The 21,227-nt window shown below is 50.9% G+C and overlaps 1 protein-coding gene across 1 annotated transcript; it reads right to left on the reverse strand.

Moving 5' to 3' along the window:
- Window positions 1–943: 943 nt before the first annotated feature.
- CATSPER1 (cation channel sperm associated 1) lies at window positions 944–9,165 on the reverse strand. The gene is made up of 13 exons (XM_027089881.1): window positions 9,021–9,165; window positions 8,755–8,862; window positions 7,632–7,844; window positions 6,570–6,683; window positions 6,257–6,413; window positions 5,922–6,013; window positions 5,631–5,774; window positions 5,403–5,466; window positions 5,177–5,249; window positions 4,979–5,039; window positions 3,460–3,535; window positions 1,232–1,346; window positions 944–1,075 (listed from the first exon to the last, which is right to left on the reverse strand). Exons 1-13 carry the CDS (start codon window positions 9,163–9,165, stop codon window positions 1,049–1,051), a joined length of 1,389 nt encoding a protein of 462 aa, XP_026945682.1. The 3' UTR covers window positions 944–1,048.
- Window positions 9,166–21,227: the final 12,062 nt, after the last annotated feature.

Below are 21,227 nucleotides of genomic sequence, written 5' to 3' on the forward strand. Positions count from 1 at the left end.
AATCCCAGATGGCATTTCCTCCGCACAGTCAATGCCCGGGCCCTGGGCCAGCCCGCACCCTCGGCCGGGCCAGGGAGGAGACGCGCTGCTTCTGTCCGGGGGCCCGTAGACGTCACCACTGTCTGGTCCGCACTGGAGGTAGGGGGGTGGCTGGCAAAACTGTCTGTCACCTCTCAGCTCCCACTCCTGGGTTCCGTCCTGGTGCCCTCCAGCTTCACTCTGCCAGCTTCACTCCCCACCCGGCGGGAGGCCTCCCTCCCTCTGGCTGGGCTTGACTGAGTGCTCAGTGCCCCGCCGCCGTCTTGGGCATCCTGCCCGGGCTCAGGCTAAAAGCAGGGGAACTCATCCCTTGCTTCCCTCTAACAGAGGCTTGTCCACTCCACACACACCCGGCCCCCCACCCCGAGGCCACAAGGACTTGAGCAGCCTCCACCCTCCCTCCCCTCACTGAGGCTCTTTAGCCTGACCCCAGGCAGGGCAGGGCATGGCGATGGCCTCTGCCTTCCGAGCTCAGGCTGCCCGCATCGAGCTGGCGCCCTTCTGCTGGATGCTGACGGTGCCGGTAGCCCTGGGCTCTGAGACCTCGTTTCTGGAGCATCCTGGTCCCTCGGGCCCTGACAACCGTCCTGTTCTTGTTCTCCTGTCTCCTGGGCCAGACGGGCCTCCCTCCCCAAAGCAGGGTGACCGCTCCCTCTCCCTCCAGCACTGAGCCTGGCCCACATGCCACGTCACCCCGCTGGCTGCTGTTAAGGCCCTGCCAGGCCAGGATGCCAGGCCCCAGTGGGGCAGGGAGGGATCCAAGGACAGAGCCTTTCACCTGAAACACTCGCACACACATGCTCGAGGATGCACGTGCGTGCAGGCCCACAGGTTCCCTTGCGGCTTGGGCCCAGCCAGGGAGGACACGGAGCCACCTGGGGTTTTAAAGCTCTGTTGGGGCCCAGCCCTGCAGGCCCAGTGATCTTTCCAGCAGAGATGGGGACTTGGCCCGACCCGGGGGAGAGCCTGCCAGAGGCTGAAGCCTGGACTCGGGCTGCCACTCTGGGGATCACTTCCTGAAGTCCTCCTCTCCAGCCTGCGGGGTGGGTGACAGGTGATGGCGCCAGCCCTCTGCCTCCCAGAGGCCCACACCACTGTTACTCAGGGCGGCTTCCAGGCAAAGCCCCCCGAGGCCCGGCCTTCCAGTGCCCTCCCCCTCCATCTGGCTCCTCCCAGGTCCTGCCTGGTTCACCTCAAACGTGGTGTCCACAATCTCATCGATGACAGCTGCCTGGGAGCGGAATTTCTGCTGGTAATGCTCCACCCCGGACACCAGCTGCAGGAAGTGGAACAGGAGCTCCCGCTGCCTGAGGGCACGGGGGGGGGGCGAGGGGGGAAGTGGGAGGGGGCAGGGGGGAGGCAAGGCTGGGCCATCTCAGCCCCCAGAGCCCCCTCCTCCCCCCACTCACAGCACCCCATGCCTCCATTTCCAGCCACGGGCGCCACTTCTCTGTGTGTGGCCCTCCACGGTATATTTCCTTTTCCACATATCCGCGCCCCTGCTGCCACCAGCTGCCGGTACCACAGAGGGTTCTGACGATTAAACTGTTCACCTCCAAACCGCCCATGCCTCCATGTGTCCAAGCTACCCCATGCTGACTCCTGCACCCGCTCAACCACCTACCCGCATCCCCGCCCGTCTATCTAGCCATTCCTCACCCATGGGGCCGCCCCGCCCTTTCCCTCACTCACCTATCCCTCCATCCACCTGCTTTTCCCCGGCCCCGCCCCCCACCCCTTCACAGTCAGCCATCCACCTAAACCCCCAGCCCCACCCACTACCCATTCATTAACTCCTTCACTGCCAGCCTGTCTTATCAATCCAGCCATCATATAACCCTGAAATCCATGAACACTGCACGGTGCTCCAAGGACATAGAAACAAATAAGAAACAGCCGCTGCCCTTAAGAAGCTCAGTCTGTGGCAGAGCCAGGAAAGCAAACCAAGGGTGTTTACACTTGTGATAAGTATAAACAGAGGGCATCGAGGGGCCCAGAGGAGGAAAACCTCACCCAAGTACTGGGGATCAGGAAAGGCTTCTGGAGGAAGCGTCACTGAGCTGAGCTTGAAAGACACTTGAGGGTTTGCTGAGCTCAGACCCGGTTTCTGGTGCGCCAAGGTCTGTGAGCAGCAGGGAGTGTACTGGGGGCCGGAGTGCGCCTCGGGACGGATGAATTCAAGGTGGAGACATCCAGGGGAGGTCAAAGCAGGGCGCCCGGACCTTAAGCTAAGGGAGACAGGAGGCCTTGTAGGGCTGTAAACTCGGGGAAGGCAGGGAAAGCCAAAACTACTTTTAACAAAGATCAGTCTCTAAATCATTAAAAAGAAAAAGGAAGGAAGAAAAAAAAGATTCAAACAAACAAACTAAACAACAAAAACAAGACCACTCTCAGTGGAGGTGGAGGTGGGCCAGTGGAGAAGAGTTTGGAGGCCGAGAAACCCCCAGGGAAAGCATCACAGAGGAGCCCAGGCAAAGGTACCAGGATCTGGAACGTGGAGGGCAGCCGGGAGGGCGGCCGGGAGGGCGGCCGGGAGATGAAACGAGCAGGATTGGATCTCAGCTTTTCCGGCTCTTGATCACCTGAGCCTGGTGTTGGCAGCCAGAGAACATTCCAGGCAGAGAGAACAGTGTGGGCAAAGGCCTGAAGGTGGAGAAGTATGTGCTGTGCTGTACGGAAAGCCAGGATGTGCTGGAGGTGTGGGTGGGGCCGTGATCATGGAGGGCTTGGCGCTCAAGCTCTGTCGGTGGCCAAGAAGAGCCTGGAAGGTGCCAGCAGTCAGGCTGGTTCTCTGGGGAGCCAGGCCTGAGAGCCAGGGCGCAGGAGTCTGTGCCAAGGACCCCTGGCCATGAGCACAGCCACTAGTCCCCAGCTGTCCTGGCCCAGCCGGCCACTCGCGTTGACATCTGCCTCCCAGGCCTTTACCAAGCTGTTTCCCGACCCACCCTCCCCATCCCTGAAGCCAGCTGGAGTCCACCCACCCTACGTGGCCCCGCCAAGGTCTTTAGAGGGGGCCCTCACGGGCAGGTGCTAGTCTGTGTCCGCTTTGGGCCTCTGGAGTCCTCGCAGAACCTGGCCCAGAGCAAGGATCAGGGATGCTTCTGGAGCAAAAAGATGAGCAGAACCCCTGCTCCTGCAGCCTCTGTCCGCTGCCCCTGCCCTGGGCCCTCAGCCTCAGAGGGGCTCTCGTGGCCCTTCAGGTGCTGCTGGTGGGATTCTCTTGGTGGTACCAGGTGACTCTGAGTGAGCAGAAGCCACTCAAGGCCTCCACATCCCACCCACAGGCTCTACATAAGCCTTAGGGCTCTACCGCCCTTCCAGAGAGGTGGGCAATGCCCCTTTCCCACGGCAGTCCACCGGTCTGGCCCCCGGACCTCTCCCCTTAGACCTGAGGCCTCCCCTCCCTTTGCATCTCCTTACTTCTCAGTCATGCCTCCAAATTTTTTCTCAATGAGCTGCTTCTGTATAGTGTGTCCACTTATCACCTCTTCAGGCTCTGCATGTAGGGAAAGAAGGGGGAGGTCAAGATGCTGCCTGGATTGAGAGAAGGTGGAGGAAACCCCGTGTGTCATGGAGATAGTCAAACAGGAGCTAAAGGGGTTTTTGTCCAGGATGACCCCAAAGAGATTGTTTCTCCGGGCATGGAGTGTGTTTTGTTTGTTTGCTCATCCAGCATGCGTTCCCTCTTCTTCTGGTAAAAGTTTCCCAATTTTCCTGGGGAACCACTCCCACCCCTTTCGGTGCACGTTGCCTAGCTGGGGTTGACCCCACCCCCCAGCTCTAAGGACATATGACTCAAGCCTGGCCAAGCAGAATAGCCTATCCTTTCAGCCATAGCGATTGGTTCAGAAATAGGCAGGTGACCAACCTGAGCCAAGGAGATTCATTTCTGGGATGTTGTTCGAACCGGTGGGAGAAGGGGACCCCTGCTGGGAGAGCTTGGGATACTTAAACTGTGAGGATTTGGGACTAGAGTTGCAGGTGGTCACTTTCCCACCGCAAAGGAAGAGCACCCTAAGCACAAAACCACACAGAGAGCCACAGAGCAGAGAACTGGAAGGAGACCAAATCTCAACCATCATTGGGTCCTGGATCCAGCCGTTCCTGAAAGCCCATGAACTCTCAAGTTGCTAATAATTTAAGACAGTTAATTCCTCTTTTTGCTTAAGCTTTTCTGCACTGAGTGTTCATGATGGAGAGGGCAGGTGGGGGTCCAGGTGACCCCTGAGGGCCCTTAGTCCTCTGGTGTTGATGATCCTAAGAGTGGGATTCTAGAGCTCAGATTCTAAAGTTCTGAAGGTCTTTAAGCAGGAGGCAAAGCAATTGGCTCAAAATCTGTTTACCCAGAAAGTCAGGTGTGTAAAGATGAACATGTACAGAAAACTTCATTTTTATAGACTCAATTTTTTTTTTTTTTTTTTTTAGACTCAATTTTTATAGACACTTTGAGTGACTCTGGACAAGTGGGTATAACACCTTGACAAAAGCCTCAAAAACAGTTGAAGCCACTTCATATAAGACCAACTGCTACAAACTTTGTACGTTATTAACAGAAACGAACGTTTGGTGAATCATAATTTGGCTAATTAGCTGTTTTGCAAATGGGTCTTTCAAGAATTGACTATCAGTTTAATTGGTTGTTGACGGTTAGTCGTGGAGCTTTTTGGACCGAAGTTCTAAGCTCTGAAAGTTCTCCTGAGTCTCAGGTTCTAAGACTCTAAACCTGGGCGTCGGGAATTCCCTGGCAGTAGGTCCAGTGGTTAGGACTTGGCGCTTTCACTGCCGGGACCTGAGTTTGACCCCTGGTTGGGGAACTAAGATCCCTCTAGCCGCGCAGCATGGCCAAAAATAAATAAATAAATAGGTAGATAGGTAGATAAATAAATAAGGCTGAGCCTGGAGCTCTGTGCCTGCCTGGGAAGAAGCAGGCTGCTGGTACCTGCTTCCATGAGCTCTGTCAGTGAGTCATCCAGTAGCTTCTCATGGATCTGGGAGGCCTTCTGCGAAGAAGAGGCCTCAGTTCTGCCAGCGTCCCATGTCTGCCCATCCCTGGAGCACCTTCCTTCCTTCCCCCCAGCTTATGTGTCCCCCTCCCCGTGTCTTCCTGATTCGTCCCCCTGCCCCACTCCCTCACTACCTCCTGCTTCACTTTCTCCAGGCCTTTGAGCAGGGCCATCTGGAAGTTATCCACCAGGACGGCAATCACCAGGCTGGGGCGGGAGACAGGAGGAGGCTGGAGGGGAGGCCCTGAACCCTCCTCTGGGTTCATCGTGGCAGAGCCATGGTGAGAGGGGAGGGGAGGGGATGCCCCGGGGTTAGGCTGGGGGAAGTAAAGCTGGGGAGCACAGGTGTGGGGGCCTCACTTGAGGAAGATGAAGTACTGGATGATGATATATATCATGAGAATGGGGATGATGTACCAGGCGCCTGGGAGAGAGGGGGTCGTTCGAGCTGTGAGTTCCTTGCCGGTCCTCACCACACCCCTGCCAGCAAGCCTCAGAGGCCCCACTTTGCAGATGGGGTAACTGAGCCCTCAGGGTCTGCCCACTCAGCCAGCCCCTGCCCTCCACCCAGCCTGAGGCCTGCCCTACCCTGGGTTCGGCTGTCCAGGTAGATGAGGGACCAGTCGTCCAGGGTGAGCAAGGTGAAGAGGGTGAAGATGGTGGTGAAGATGTTCTGGAAGCGCTTGGGGTCAGAGTAGCGGAACAGTGCCCGGAACACCACAGAGAACAGGACTGGCTGTTGAGGACCAAACCAGGCTCACAGGGTCCTCTCTCCCCTTCTTCCTCTCTCCCTGCCACCCCCAGTTCCTGGTCTCTCCCCCCAACTCCGTCCATTGCAACATCTCACTCTCCCACCCCAGCCCCCGTGGCACAGGATACAGAGACAGGTGAACATGAGGATGAGGATGGCGGTGATGGACGGCAAGGACTGGGCCAGGGTCCCGGTCACTTCCTGGAGGCTGGTCAGGAAGCTGTGGACAGAGGTTGAGAGAGAGGCTGAGTCAGTGGGGTGGGGATCAGTGTCTAGCAGTCGGAGCTGATTACAGCTTTCAGACTGCTGATTACAGGGGTGGGAGGTCCCTGATTTGCTAGTGACTTGGGGCGGGGGGTGTCCCAGACCCTCTCTGGAAAATAAAGAGATTGATCCTAGTGGATGGCAGGAAAAGCAGGCTGGAGTCTGCAGCCTCCTTGTGGGCAGCTGTGGGTCCGCTGACCTGAGCCTCCGCAGGACCCGGATAGCTCGCAAGGCTCGCAGGCTCTTGAAGACCTTGAAGATGCGGAAGATGCTTTGGTTGTAGACCACGCGCATGGAGGAAGAGTTGATCTGCATGAGCATGAACTCCAGCACAGCCATGATCATGATGAAGAAATCTACAGAAACAGGGGCACCTGGGTGTAATGGGCTCCTGCCCAGGCTCACGGACCTCCCAGTGCCAACACCCCCTGTTCCTGTCGCCCCTGGGCAGTTCAGGGGCTCCCACTACACGCACACACACACACACACACACACGCCCCATCCCTACCCACCCAGGTTGTTCCAGGGGTCCAAAAAATACTTGAGGCCCAGAGCAATGATTTTGAGCACAGCTTCCACCACGTAGATGCAGAGGAAGATGGAGTCCAAGGCCATGAAGTACCACTCTGTGGGGGACACGGGGGAGGAGGGTCTCACTCAGGGGTCTCCCCAGCAACCCAGCCTCTCCTTCCTCCTCCCCACTGGAACCTCACACTCAGCCATTTAGGGAGAAGCTGACTCTGCCCAATGGCTGTGTGTTTTAACTGCTCTGTGACTCACTCTTCTTGCCTATAAAATGGTGATAATAACAGTCTGCCTGATAGAATTTTCACAAGCATTAAATGCTTTTCACGGGCTTCCCTGGTGGCGCAGTGGTTGAGAGTCCGCCTGCCGATGCAGGGGACACGGGTTCCTGCCCCGGTCCGGGAAGATCCCACGTGCCGCGGAACGGCTGGGCCCGTGAGCCATGGCCGCTGAGCCTGCGCGTCTGGAGCCTGTGCTCCGCAGCGGGCGGGAGAGGCCACAACAGTGAGAGGCCCGCGTACCGCAAAAAAAAAAAAAAAAAAATGCTTTTCACATAGTAAAGGGCTTAGAATGGAGCCTGAAACAGCTTGCAAGAAACATCACTCTTCTTCTCTCCTTAGTTTATGGGCCCTGTGGCAGGTCCTTACCTTTACTTTGCTCCCCAGGGTTTTAGGGACCATCTTCCCAGGTTTCCCACCCTCATCCCTCCAGGGCCTCCTGCTTGCACAGTCTCCTGGCCCTTGCAGCTGACCTGGGTTCTGGGCATCCTTCCCGCAAAGCAGCGTACTTAGAGCTGATGCGCCACCTGGTGGCTATAGTCCAAAACAGCAAACCTCAAATTTATTGGGCTTTTCTGCCTCCGGCGGGCTGGTTGACTTCAGCAAAACTCTCTGAGCCTCACTCTACTGCTGGGCAATGCCGCTTACTTCCCAGGGTGAGGATCAAATGGGATAAGCGATATAAATCCCCCGGCACTTGATCCGGCCCACGGGAGGCTTGGGACAACATCAGTGGCCTTCTCCATGTGAACAGGGCTCCCTGGCTCTTACCACCCCGGACCTCGACTTCAGCGAAGGTCTGGGCCACGAGCATGATGGTGTTGAGGCAGACGATGAAGACGACGAAGGCTTCAAAGGCCAAGGAGTCAGTCAGTTTCCTGAGCATTCTCGAAAGGCCCCACATGAGGTGGCTTAATTTCTCCCACAACAAATAGAAGAGGTTCACAGTGTGCAGCTTCTTGTGGGTTCGTGGGGCTCGGCCAGCTGTGAAAGGGCCAGAAAGCCAAGTCCATGGGGGAAGGGGACACGGCGATCCGGTCTCCCTCCCAGGTCTGCCTGCCATGAACTCACTCAGGTGCCTCCGTGCTAGTCCTGCGCTGGTATAGGAGCCGCAGGCTTGACCCCTTCCCCGACAGGTGCCAGCTTGCTTGGGATTTGAGGTCTGCTTGAGCTCATGCTCCTACACCTCCATGCTTTTCTTTAAGTCACATGGCAACTTACACACGGAAGACCGCATCCTCCTCGCCACCCCATCCTCTTGGTAAACTCTCCCTCTCCCTCCAAGATTCTGCTGAAACGTCACCCCTGTTGGCTGACTTTTCTGCCCACAAACAATTAGACACTCATCCCTCACTGCTTGTTTGTGAAGCTGATGCCGTGTTTATGGAACTACCAGGGGCCAAGTTTGGGGGATCATATGTTAACAGCCAAAGTCCCTCCCTGCCCTCTAACCAGGCCCTCATTCAGGCACTGGTTCCAGCCTCTGGCCTCAAGAAGCTCACAGTTCAGTGGGGGAAACATGGACAAACAGAATCCACGGTGGTAAATGTTCTGATACGGATGCTAGACCCCTCTCACTGGGTAGTCTGGGATTGGCTGTATAAGTGATCACCCCCAGCTTTCATACTAGAGAAGAGGAAATGTTCGAGAAGTGAACATGCGAATGAATAAAGCAGTGACTGCATGAACCAACAACCGACAGTCTGGAGAAGTGCCAAATCCCAGGAATAAAAGATTGGATGGTGAACAGTCAGGCGAGTGAATAGCCAATGGGATACACCTGCAGGTGAGAGCAAGCCTCGTGATCTGCGGAAGGACGTTCAGGGCCCGACTCAGGTCTGGAATCTGGGCCAGGCAGCTGGAGTTGGGGGGTGGGGGGCAAGCCAAGACTCACTTTTGTGCTTCTGAATCTGCTCGTCTTCTCCGGGCCAGCTTTCCGAGGTTTTAGAGGAGGAGCCCCGAGGATGGACTTTGCTGGAGGTCTGGGCAGGGTGTGAGTACGCTGTGTTCAGGGAACGAGCCAAGCTGAAGGCTGAGCTCTGTCTATCTGGCTTGCTAGGTTGGGGGGCTACTTGACGAGAACAGGCAGAGCCGAGGGAGGCTGAGGCCGCACTGTGGGACGTGTGTGGGCCAAAGAGTTGGGAGCTACCACGACGGTACTCCCCATAGCGGTGCTCTCGGTGGAGGTAGTCACGAGGATGTGCACCGTGCTGGTGCTCTCTGTGCTGGTGCTCGTCATGGTGGTAGGACCCCATGGAGGCAGGCCTTCCGTGGTGATGGGCTTCATGATGGTGGTGCCCGCCATGGTGATGGGCCTCACTGTGTTGGGCAGGGCTACCAGAGTGGGAGAAGTCTCTATGGTTGTAAGGCACACCTTGGTGATAAAGCCCACTATGGTGGGAAACCTCACTGTGGTGGTGAAACCCACCATGGTGCTGGGACTCCCTGTGCTGCTGGAGTCTCCCGTGGTGGTAGGACTCCCTCTGTTGGTGGGGCCTCCTGTGATGTCTCCTGCTACTGTGGTGGTGCTCGTCATCACAGTGGTCCTCACCATAGGAATGGTGGGAGATGAAAGCGCCACAGGAAGTATCCGGGAAGAGGGATGAGGAGCGGTGGAAGCGGTGGGAATGGCGGGAGAAGGCATTGTCATGGAAGTCTTGAGATCCATCACGATGAGGGGATATGCCATGATGGTGGGACTCACCATGGGGACGGGACACCCTTCGGTGATGGCGGTGGACTCCACCATGGCCTGGCCTGTGGTGTGTGGTTGGTGAACTGGGGTGAGAGAACACATCCGAGTCATCAGTGTCTGCCTCACTTTGAGCCTTTTCAGCCATCGAGGGTTGATCCATGACTATGCTGTGAACCCCGGATTGAGGAAAGCTCAAGATGTGGGCCTAAGAGCCCTTCCTGGATTGCCTTTCTCGCCTAAGCCGTGGCACTGGTGCTTCTAGGAAAGCCTGACTTCTCATGGAATTCTCCCCTCTATGATGTCACAAACAGGCCCCTTAGTAGACCTAATTCCCAAATGCCTCCTCCTGGGCTACAGTCCAGAATCAAGGATCGGTGTGTCTAACCTCCTCAATGTAAAAGGATGAAACTGAGGTCAAGAAAGGAGAAGGGACTGGCCCAAGGTGACCCAGCAGGTCAATGGGAAAGCTGGACAGAGAATTCTGGGGTGACACCATAGGCCCCAGCAGTTGCTTTAGCAAGTTTAGCTCTGTTACTGGAAAAAACTTCAAGAAGCCAAATGGTCTAGTCCCCAGTTGTACCTAGATACCAACTGGCTCTAAGGTTCAAACTGCCCAACTCCACTGTAAGTAGGTGTGTGGCCGTGGGCTAGCTGCTTAATCTTCCTATGCCTCAGTTTCTTCCTCTGTAAATGGGGATAATAACACCTACCTCAAAGGATCAAAAAAGTTAAGATATGTAAAACTTATACTTGCAGCACAATAAATGTTAATTAGTATCGTTATTCTCTCCTTCATCATTGACAGGGATGAAGAGGAAATACCTCTCTTGGCTTATTACTAAAATAAAACCGTCAGCCATTATTTACTGAGGACCTACATTAAGAACTTTTTTTTCTTTTTATATCTATTTATTTATTTATTTATGGCTGTGTTGAGTCTTTGTTGCTGTGCGCGGGCTTTTCTCTAGTTGCGGCAAGCAGGGGCTACTCTTCGTTGTGGTGCGCGGGCTTCTCATTGCGGTGGCTTCTCTTGTTGAGGAGCACGGGCTCTAGGCACACGGGGTTCAGTAGTTGTGGCACGTGGGCTCTAGAGAGCAGGCTCAGTAGTTGTGGCGCACGGGCTTAGTTGCTCCACGGCATGTGGAATCTTCCCGGACCAGGGCTCGAACCCGTGTCTCCTGCATTGGCAGGCAGATTCCTAACTACTGCGCCACCAGGGAAGCCCACAAGACTTCATTTAAAGCAATGTAAGGTTCACAGGAAAATTGAGGGGAAGGTACAGCGATTTCCCATATGCCTTTGCCCCGACCACATGCATAGTCTCCCACATTATTAACATTCCAACCAAAGTGGTACGTTTACTACAATTGATGAACCTACAATGACACAGCAGCATCCTCCAGATTCCATAGTTTACATTAGGAGTCACTCTTAGTGGTGTATATTCTATGGGTTTGTATGCACTTTTAATATAATCCTCACAATAACCTCACAGGATGGATATTATTTACCCCCAGTTTACAGAGGAAGGTACTGTGGCTCAAAGAGTATAAATGAGCTGCTCAATCTTCTGGAAGCTTTCAGGTCCCTCGTTTGACTACAGCTGCTTCCTGAGTGCTTGGTCACAGCCAAGTCCATAGCAGCATTGGGTATCAGGTTCCCAGTGATGAAAGCCCTCAAAGGGCTCAGTGTCTGTCGCCAGTAGCAGACAAGGCAAAAGTTTGTGATAGGACTACTAATTGTTCCACAAATCCATTCTCCTCCTCTTCCTGGCACGTGGCCTCCCAGCTAGAGATGACATTTCCCAGGGTGCCTTGCACCTAGGCTTGGCCAAAGGGTGAGAGCAGAAGTAATGTGAGAACTTCCGGGTCTTGGATTTAAAGCACTGGGCCAGGAACCTCTGTTTCCCACCGTTCCTATAGGCTAGAGCGTGGTTCAACAAGCAGACAGGATCGATATTCTAGGGCAGAGATTTCTGCGTTCTGCAAAACCACGGAATTAGCCTTGAGATCTTTCTAGTTTACGGATTCTGTCTTGTGATGAGGAAAAAAAACCCTCAGCATTATTTTTGAAACTCATGTGCTGTGTGATGCCAGCGCTTTCAGTGATGGACAGTAATCGAGCAGCCTCGGAAACCATTTGTGAAACGTTGTTCAGCCCCATCTGCAGTGCTCATTGGGTGGGGCCTTGCTCAGTTTTCAGCGTGAGATCAGGAAGTCTGTCGATCATGTGTGAACACGGTATTGCCCGGATAGGAGGTGGTAAAGAAGGTGACCTCAGCCTCGCCCTCCTGGTTACCTCCCTCCACCTCCCCTTAGGCACAGATGACTGACTTAGGGGCGCAAACACTCTGGTGTGATAGAAAATCAGAGGAAATTTTTCTTCTAAGGAAATCATTTTTGCCTCGACGTAGCGGCCTCCCTGCCACTTTGCTGTTGATGCGAACACTGTGAAACATGAATTATGCAGGTTAGAGGTGAATTTCAGCATGATTTCATATCTTGTTGCAAGTTTCCTGTTTAGTTATATATGATGCCCTTCTATTGTATGTCTTATTAGTGTTTGTGTTTTACAAATGTGTCTAGCGATTCCATGTGATGCTGTTTTATCATCAGGTGTGAAGTGAAAGAGGAGGAGCTTAGGACTGTGGACAAATCTGGTAGGGTTAGCGATGAAGAATTACAATTTACAAGTGTAGCAATGGCTTCAGGAAAATTGAAGAGAACTAAATTACAAATTACAGCCATTTGACAAATAAATGTGCTAATTTTTAACCTATCGTATCTCAAAACAAACAGGGTAAGGCTTTTATAGGCTACATTTAGTACAAAGGCTCAAAGAGCAAGTTATTTGTAACAGACCAATTGTCCAGAAAAAGAACCCAATAATGCTGGCATGTAAAATTATATGAGTGACGTGTTAGCGCAAGATGCTCAACAAAAGAGTGTAAGTGTTCTAGTCTCAGAGAGAGTGACAACACAACGTATTGATGTCACGTGATGCTGAAGAACTTTTTTTTTTTTTCTTGGTAATTAGCTGAAAAATAACAGATTCTTTATCCAGGCTGATGAGTCAACAGATTTCACTGATAAATGCCATGTTTTTAGAAGTGGCACTGATAAATGCCACTTCTAAGATTTGTAAATGATGCTGGTAATCAAGACTTTTTTTTTTCTGTGGCAAACAGCTTTTACATAGAAACAGCCAAGATATGATTAATGTTTTCTTCATATCTAGAATCAGAAGGTCTGTCTTGGAAGAACTGTCTTGGCATTTGAACTGATGGTGTTTCCATCAAAAGTTGGCTCCATAAGAGTTTTCACTGCTGGTATAAAAAAACAAAAGCAGGACTTCCCCAGCGGTCCAGTGGTTAAGACTTCACGCTTCCACTACAGGTGGGGGTTCAGGTTCGATCCCTGGTTGGGGAAGATCTTGAATGCCCCGTGTGTGACCAAAAAAAAAAAAAAAAGAAAAAAGAAAAAGAAAAAGAACAAAACCAATCAAAACTCAACAAACAAAAACCTGTTGTTGCCACGTACACTACTTTCCTTACAGGAGGAACAGGCGTCACAAACTCTTGGAGATGAAAAAAAGAATGATGCCGCAAAATGGTTAACTTGATGAAACAAAGACTTAACTTGAGCATGTTTAAAAAACTGTGGGCTTCCCTGGTGGTGCAGTGGTTAAGAATCCACCTGCCAATACAGGGAACACGAGCTCAAGCCCTGGTCTGGGAAGATCCCACATGCCGTGGAGCAACTAAGCCCGTGCGCCACAACTACTGAGCCTGCACTCCACAGCCCGCGAGCCACAACTACTGAGCCTGCGTGCCACGACTACTGAAGCCCACACGCCTAGAGCCCATGCTCCGCAACAAGAGAAACCACCGCAATGGGAAGCCCGCGCACCACAATGAAGCGTAGCCCCCACTCTCTGCAACTAGAGAAAGCCCGCGCACAGCAGCAAAGACCCAATGCAGCCAAAAAAAAATTTTTTTAATTTAAAAAAACAAAAAAAACTGCGATTATGGGGAATTCCCTGGCAGTCCAGTGGTTAAGACTCCACACTCTCACTGCTGAGGGAGTGGGTTCCATCCCTGGTCAAGGAACTAAGATCCTGCAAGCCACGTGGTATGGCGTGCATGGCCAAACCACTCCCCCAAACCAAAAAAACCCCTGTGATTATGATCCAACAAGTCCACTTCTGGGTATGCGCCAAAAGAATTGAAAGCAGGGATTCAAACAGGTATTCATACACCCCTGTTTGTAACAGCATTATCCACAACAGCCAAGAGGTGGAAACAACCCAAATGTCCATGGACAGATGGAGAGATAAGCCAAATGTGGTCCATAGATAAAATGGAATATTACTGAGCCTTAAAAGGAAGGAACTACTGATAACATACCACAACATGGATGAACCCTGAAGACGCTATGCTAAGTGAAATAAGCCAGACACAAAAGAACAAGTATCATATGGTTCGACTTAAATGAGGTACCCAGAATAGGCACATTTATAGACACAGAAGGTTAAATAACGGTTACCAGAGGCTGTGGGAAGGGGATGATGGAAAGTTATTTTTTAATGGGTGCAGAGTCTCAGTTTGGCATGATGAAAAGTTCTGGAGATGGACCGTGGTGAGTGTTACACAACAGTGTGAGTGTACTCAGTGCCCCTGAATTGTACATTAAAAATGGTTAAAATGGCAAATTTTATGTTAATGAATATTTTACCACAATAAATGTTTTCTTAATTAAAAAAAAAACTGTGTGAAAACCTGAACGAAGAACACAGACATCTCCTATACAGACATATAGAAATCTGGTGGCTTCCCACTTTGTGATAGGTCCATTGAGAAAGCACCAATTTAGTTGAGGAAGGAGGCTGGCTGAATCTATAGAATGGGTCATCTCATCCAATTAGTGAGGACTCCTGCACTGACTACCTTACATTGCATTTACATGGGACATGAGTAACTTTCCATTTTGTGAGCATTTTAAGAAGCCATCCACAGACCTCTTCCCTAGACCATCATATCATCAAGTTCCCAGTTGTGTTCTTTCCTAGTCTCTGTAAATGACCAGCCCATCAGATATTGCTCAAGAGCCCATATGAATCTGCACCTTAGCCCCTCTTTCCTTCCACACAAAGTGGATATTATATGTATTGCCTGAAATTCTGCCTACTGGGAGGATTTTTCTTCACCACCGTCTTTCAGGGCCAACTCTGAATGGGACTGTCGTTCAGCAACTGTCCACTTCTGGCTGTCGCTGGCTTACTGTGCAAAGTCTTCCATAAATCAGGCCTGTCCTTTTTCCTCCTCCCCTTGAAGCCTTTGAGTGTAAACAGAGGGAAAGGAGATGAAGCATTAGTAACAGACATCACGGTAGGCTGAAGCACCTGCTCATGTAATTCATTTGTGTCTTCTGGATCAGACCTCCCTTGCTATACAGGAGGTCCATGTTGATTACCTCTTTTATATGTATTAGCGTGTATTTGTTAATCCCAAACTGCTAATTTATACCTTCTCCCCAGTATCATATGTACCACTTCAATTTCTAATGGGATACCACTGTGAAAATCCAATTTCATGATTCTGTGGGTCAGATAACACCCAGTTTCTGATGAACATTTGGGTCTGATAATCACTAGGTGTTCCACAAATCAGTCATTCAGTCTTCACCAGGGCCCAGAGGCAAGCCAGAGGCTGCTTTTGAGAGGATAGAATAGTCGTTGGCAGAGGATAGCATGACAAAAATTCCATGGGTCTTAGCTGTGATCCTCCTATGGGGGCTTGCTAGATATGCCACATGGCATCTTTGGCTGACACCTAAGTCAGGCACCTGGATCTACTAGGCATAATGCCCAAGTGGTAGGGCAGCTTGCACCACAGGCTGGACTTTCACAGAGCTTTTTTTAGATCCAGATCGAACATTGTCAGATTTACAGGTTACCCAGAAAATGAGTCAAAGCAGTTTGCCCCAATGGGACCTACGTTGGCTCAAAATCCAAAAGGCACACCGTACATTGCTCCCCTTTCTTCGTGACATATAGTGTTAAGCGGCAGCAACGTGTCTCTCACTTTATTTATTTTTTACATTATTTATTTATTTATTTTGGTCGCGCCACCTGGCATGTGGGATCCTAGTTCCCTGACCAGGGATCAAACACACGCCCCCTGCAGGGGAAGCGAGGATTCTTAAGCACTGGACTGCCAGTGAAGTCCCTGTCTCTCACTTTAGAAGAGACATGCAACATTCCCCAGACCTCTGGACCCCTGGAAACTTTCCTGATGTGGCAGGCAATTTGAACTTCCATGGGGTTCATCTCCAGCTCTCTGGCACACATATGTTTAACGCTTGCTGTTTCCTGATCATAGTGTCCAGTTAGCATAATAGCTTCAGTTGAGTGTGTCAAGATGGTATTCTCTGTGTTGTCAAGACTATCAACATAGGGAGGGTGGGAGGGAGGGAGACGCAAGAGGGAAGAGATATGGAAACACATGTATATGTATAACTGATTCACTTTGTTATAAAGCAGAACTAACACACCATTGTAAAGCAATTGTACCCCAATAAAGATGTTAAAAAAAAGAAAAAAAAAAAGACTATCAACGTCCCTTTGGACCTTGCAGTTTGCTGGAAGATGGCATAATCCAGGGACAAGACACGAAAGGTATACTGTTATCCTTGCTATGTAAATGCAAACAGTGTAAATTCCCATATTCATGGGAATGTAAGAGAAAGCATTTACTAGTTCAATAGCCACATAACAGTTGCTGGGGTTTATACTGAGTTTCTCCAATAAAGATCTCAAATCTAGAATTGCAGCTGTGATTGGCATTGCCACATCACTAAGCTTGCTTTTCCACTGGCAAATAAGAAGGGGATATGCCTGGAATCACCACTTTTGCATCTCTCAAACCCCTAAAGGTGGCACTAATCTCTGCAGTTTCTTCAGGTTGTTGTATCACTCGATGTATAACTTCGCAGGGGTGGGGGGACAATTCCAGAGGTTTCCACTTGGTCCTTTTACCATAATCGTCCACACTACAGGGGAAGGGAAGCAACGTGAGAGTCTGCCAGCTACTGAGTGCTAATCTCACAATCAATTCTGGAATGGTGGAACTAACCACAGCGTGAATCTGAGGGCCTCAGGAATGTGACCTTTCATCTCTAAAGGCCTTTAGTGCTAACTGGTCTCCATGGGTAATAATATTCGAATTAACATCTGAAGCTGCAATGAATTTGTCGTGTCATTTTAGCTAAGCTGGAACTGCTTCCCAGAATTCCCTTCTCTGCATAGTTCTCTTTAGTGTGGGCCACGAGTGGCATTTTGTGTAAGATTTGGGAAGTAGAAGTGAAACAGGAGTTGTATCCTTTTTCCACTAGGAAGGTTGGTGCAGGGGCACCAGAAGCAGCTGCATCTCCCTCACAATGACCCTCATTTGCTAGCTCACCTTTTTAGCATCGAGCAGTACCTGGGTCCACAGCTTCTCCAGCTTCTGCTACTCTTGTTTCAGGTGCATGTTTAGCTCCCTGGTGGAGTGCCAGCTTCTCCTGTGGGTCATCTGCTTCATTAAAGTTGGAAGCTTAGACGCAGTGAGAGACTGATACAGGTTCTGGTCCATCCTGTGGGTACTAGCTTATTCTCACTGGTGCAAGTTCATTCTTGCCTCCCTCACCTCACATCACATTCATTCCAGCTGTCTGCCTGCCATCTTTTAGCTCCAGCACCAGAAACAAAGATGGCAGTCTTATATGATCAGCCCTCACAATTATGTAGGGTCTTATCCATATGATACAACTTTACTGCCTATACTCGCTCCCGGTAATTTTGTTTCTCTGATTAAATCCTGGCTGATACAGTAACTTTATTTTTTGAGTGTTTTTTTTTGTTGGTGGTGGTGGTGGTGGGCTTTTTCTGGGTTTTTTTGGCTGTGCCATGTGGCCTTGTGGGATCTTAGTCCCCCCCACCAGGGATTGAACATCCTCAGCAGTGAAAGCACAGAGTCATAACCACTGGACCACCAGGGAATTCCCCAGTAACTTAAAAAATACACAAATTGCCATTTTCTGTGTCTAAAGAAACTTACAGCTCGTCTCTTGCCCCTTTGTGCACAAAGGTAAACAAATCAATGTTTCCAGTATCTTCCTTATTGTAACAAAGTGCTTATGACGGGCTGGGTTTTGTTTTGCTTCTTAGGAGTGCTGGATGAAAACAGAATCAGGAGTAAGCTCCTTCGCTTGAAGAAAGAGGGGAAGGTAGTATGATAGACTGAACGTAAAAATAACCCCAGTTCTCTCCTGCTTCTATCCATAATGCCCCACGAAATGTGACTTTGAAATATCGACTTTCCCACCCCTTAAATCTGAACAGGTTTGGCTAATGAAATGGGGCAGAAGTGATGGAGTGTCTCTTGAAAGCCTCAAAAGAGCTTGCCCGTTTTTCGTTGTTCTCTTGGACCCACACTTGGGCGATGAGAACAAGCCCAGTCTCCTCTGCTGAAGATAAGAGAGACCATATGGAGCATAGCTGAGTCACATGGGCTGAGGCCATCACAGACTAGCTAACCCCTCCCCGCCCTGCAGTTGATCCTGCACCACGAGTGAGCACAACTGAGATCAGTCAAGCCCAGCCCAGATCAGGAGAACCACCCAGACGACCCATACTCTAATGAGAAACAATGCATTTTTATTTTTTTATGATTAATTAATTAATTAATGGCTGCATTGGGTCTTTGTTGCTGCGCGCGGGCTTTCTCTAATTGCATTGAGTGGGGGCTACTCTTCTTTGCGGTGCATGGGCTTTTTACTGTGTTGGCTTCTCTTGTTGCAGAGCATGGGCTCTAGGCACACAGGCTTCAGTAGTTGTGGCATGCAGGCTTCAGTAGTTGTGCCTCACAGGCTCTAGAGCTCAGGCTCAGTAGTTGTGGTGCACAGGCATGGTTGCTCCACGGCATGTGGGATCTTCCCGGACCAGGGCTCGAGCCCGTGTTCCCTGCATTGGCAGGTGGATTCTTAACCACTGTACCACCAGGGAAGTCCATAGAATGCATTTTCAAAAGCCATTGGATTTTGGGGTGGTTTGTTACACAGCACATTGCTAACTAATACAGGAGCATGGGAAAATGGACGTTTTGAAGAATGGTGAGGAACTTTACAGGTGGATCAGAAAAGAAAAGGCACTAAGGGCAAAGAGAAGATCATGTGCCAAGAACAGAGGTGTGAATTGTCCTGACACCTTCAGGCAGTGGTGTGCTGGGAAGCGTTTGAGACCTATCTCTCCATGTGTAGTTCTGATGTGAATTTTGGTTGCTATTTTTTGGTTTTGTTAATGAGTAACAGACTTTTTCCATGAAGGACCAAGAGGTAAATGTTTTAGGCTTTCAGGGCCACACAGTCTCTATTGCAATGACTCAATTCTGCTATTGTAGTGCAGAAACAGCCACAGAACAATAAGGAAAAGAATAGGTGTGGCTGGGTTCCAATAAAACTTTATTTACACAAACAGGTGGTGGGCCAGATTTGGCTTGTAGTTTGCTTATCCCTGGTCTAGACGATTAACAAAACAATAAATCGATCTGATTTATAGTGTTTGTTGATTTGCAGTGTAACTACTTGCACCATGGCTGATTTCATGCTACCAGTGTAATGTCGCTGAACACTGTCTGGAAGAAATGGACAATAAGGAGCATCCTATTCTCTAGGATTTCCACCAGGCAGATACAATAGACCTACATAACCTTAAGAGCAGAAATAATAGTAAAATCTAGTAAACGAATTAGGAAGTAATGAGTTGTGAGTATTTATTACCTTTGTTCTTAATATACTTTATTTAATAGTAAGTTTATGTAATCTAGTTAAATTTTTAATTTAATTTTTAATACAATTTAATTGTGTTCAACAACCAGCTGGCAAAATTCAGCATTCTAGAGCCAGTAAGAGCCAGACCTGGCATACCACTGCATTCAGGAAATGGTGTGTAATCCAGAGTGAGCAAGATGGGGGGTGGAGATAGAGGGGCAATGGGAGATGCAGGTGAAAGGTTTTTGGAGGGTCAGACTAGGCTGGGCCTTGTGGGCTGGTAAAGGGGGGTGGCATTTCAAACAGTGATGAGATCAGATCAGATGGCTCTAAGAAGGATGCTTGCACACAGAGAGGAGTCTGTTTGCTGTGGGGATCCTGAGGCCGGTGGGTCAGTTAGGAAGCTGTTGGCATAACCAGCAGAGAAACTCTGATGGCTGGGACTACAGAAGGTGTTGGGAAAGAGAGGTGGGTTGATGCCAGTTATTCAGGCGCCTGGATCTATAGGATGCAACGACGGATAGGTGGTGCTGGGGAAAGGGTGAGGGACACATGAAGGGAACATCAAGGATTGGGGCTTGAACATCCTCAAGAACTGGGGTGCAGGTCCCTGAAACTGAGAATGCTGGAGAAGGAGCTGGTTTGGCAGAAGATGAGTGTTCGGTTTGCACATAGTGGGTTTGACGATCCCGGGAACACTCAGGAGGGGAGCCCTGGGCTGGAGGCCAAGTTGGGAAAGAGGGCCCAGGACCTTGCCTCCTGGGGCTCCGGTGGCAGGACACTCATGGGAGTGTCCCCACTCCTGACTCTGCCCTGGCTCCAGGCCGCCTCTGAGCCACATTCCCTCTCGGGGACTCAGTCTCCCCATTTGTAGTGGGGGGTTAGGGCCTGACTCCTGCACTCCTGTTGCCTGGCTTTTGTGAAAATCCCGCGAGATCGGGGTGCGGGTTGAAGGGGCGGTGGAGGACGCTGTTCCTGTCCTGTCCTCGGCCTGCTGGAGGGTGCTGGGGGACTCCTGGGAAGGAGACGATGGCCAGCCAGATTCCTGAGGCCTGGCTGGGTCAGAAGAGCCCAGCTCAGGTCCCCCCCATCACCTCCCCTTCTGCCCTGCATCCCCCTCTCTGGATGGCCTGGGGGGCTGTCCCCTCTCCTCAGGTTCTCTTGCCCTGCAGCCCCTCTCCACTCCTCTCGCACAGCCCCAGACGCCGCCAGCCAATTGCGCTGGCAGATCCCTGCTTTCCTCACCTCCGACACCCAAAGTGTCTCCCTGCCCCTCCCTCCCACTCGAACCACTCTCAGGGGGCTTTTATAAAGAGGCCCTTTAACAAGGAGCCTGCATTCTGGTTTCGGTCCTTGCTCAGGCTCTCCCTGAGTGTGTGGGTGAGCCTGGGCCCATCACCTTTTTGTACCTCAGTTTCCCCTTCTGTGAAAAGAAGATAAGAATAGCATCTACCTTACGGGGTTGTTGTTAAGAAGCACATAAGTTAAAATGCAGAAAGCATGGAGAAAAGCGCCCAGCACGTAGCAAGTGCTCAATAAATGTTAGCTGGTGCCACGTCCCTCCTTACCGTGCCTTCTCCCTGCAGCATCTGCAGTTTATTAAAGGCCTTTCTCCTGCTTCTCTCAGTGGCTCCATCATCTATAACAGAGCTCCCTACCTGGTACACTGCTGTGCCAGGAATGGGCTACAGACGGGCTGAGACGGTGACTCCCTCCCCTCTGGGGACAGCCCAGCACCTCCTGCTGGTCATCTCTGGCCATTCCATTTATTCCAGTGTCCGGTGCAGAACAAGCTGGACTTCTAAGCGTGAGATTCAAGGCCTTTCCTAACCGGACACTGGCATGCTTCTTCCCACACTGGTAGCC

This window comes from Aethalodelphis obliquidens, unplaced genomic scaffold (assembly GCF_003676395.1).
Source record: "Aethalodelphis obliquidens isolate GAN/ISIS:26980383/991018 unplaced genomic scaffold, ASM367639v1 scaffold69, whole genome shotgun sequence".
Taxonomy (NCBI): domain Eukaryota; kingdom Metazoa; phylum Chordata; class Mammalia; order Artiodactyla; family Delphinidae; genus Aethalodelphis; species Aethalodelphis obliquidens.

What these genes read in the sequence shown, in the direction of transcription:
- CATSPER1 (XM_027089881.1), bottom strand. Translation starts at nt 9,165, where the DNA reads ATGGCGGGCACCACCATCATGAAGCCCATCACCACGGAAGGCCTGCCT. An exon ending in GCAGATTCAGAAGCACAAAA is followed by an intron (nt 7,845 to 8,754) that starts GTGAGTCTTGGC and finishes GCCCTTTCACAG; the next exon opens with CTGGCCGAGCCCCACGAACC. An exon ending in TTTGGAGGCATGACTGAGAA is followed by an intron (nt 1,347 to 3,459) that starts GTAAGGAGATGC and finishes CCGTGCCCTCAG; the next exon opens with GCAGCGGGAGCTCCTGTTCC.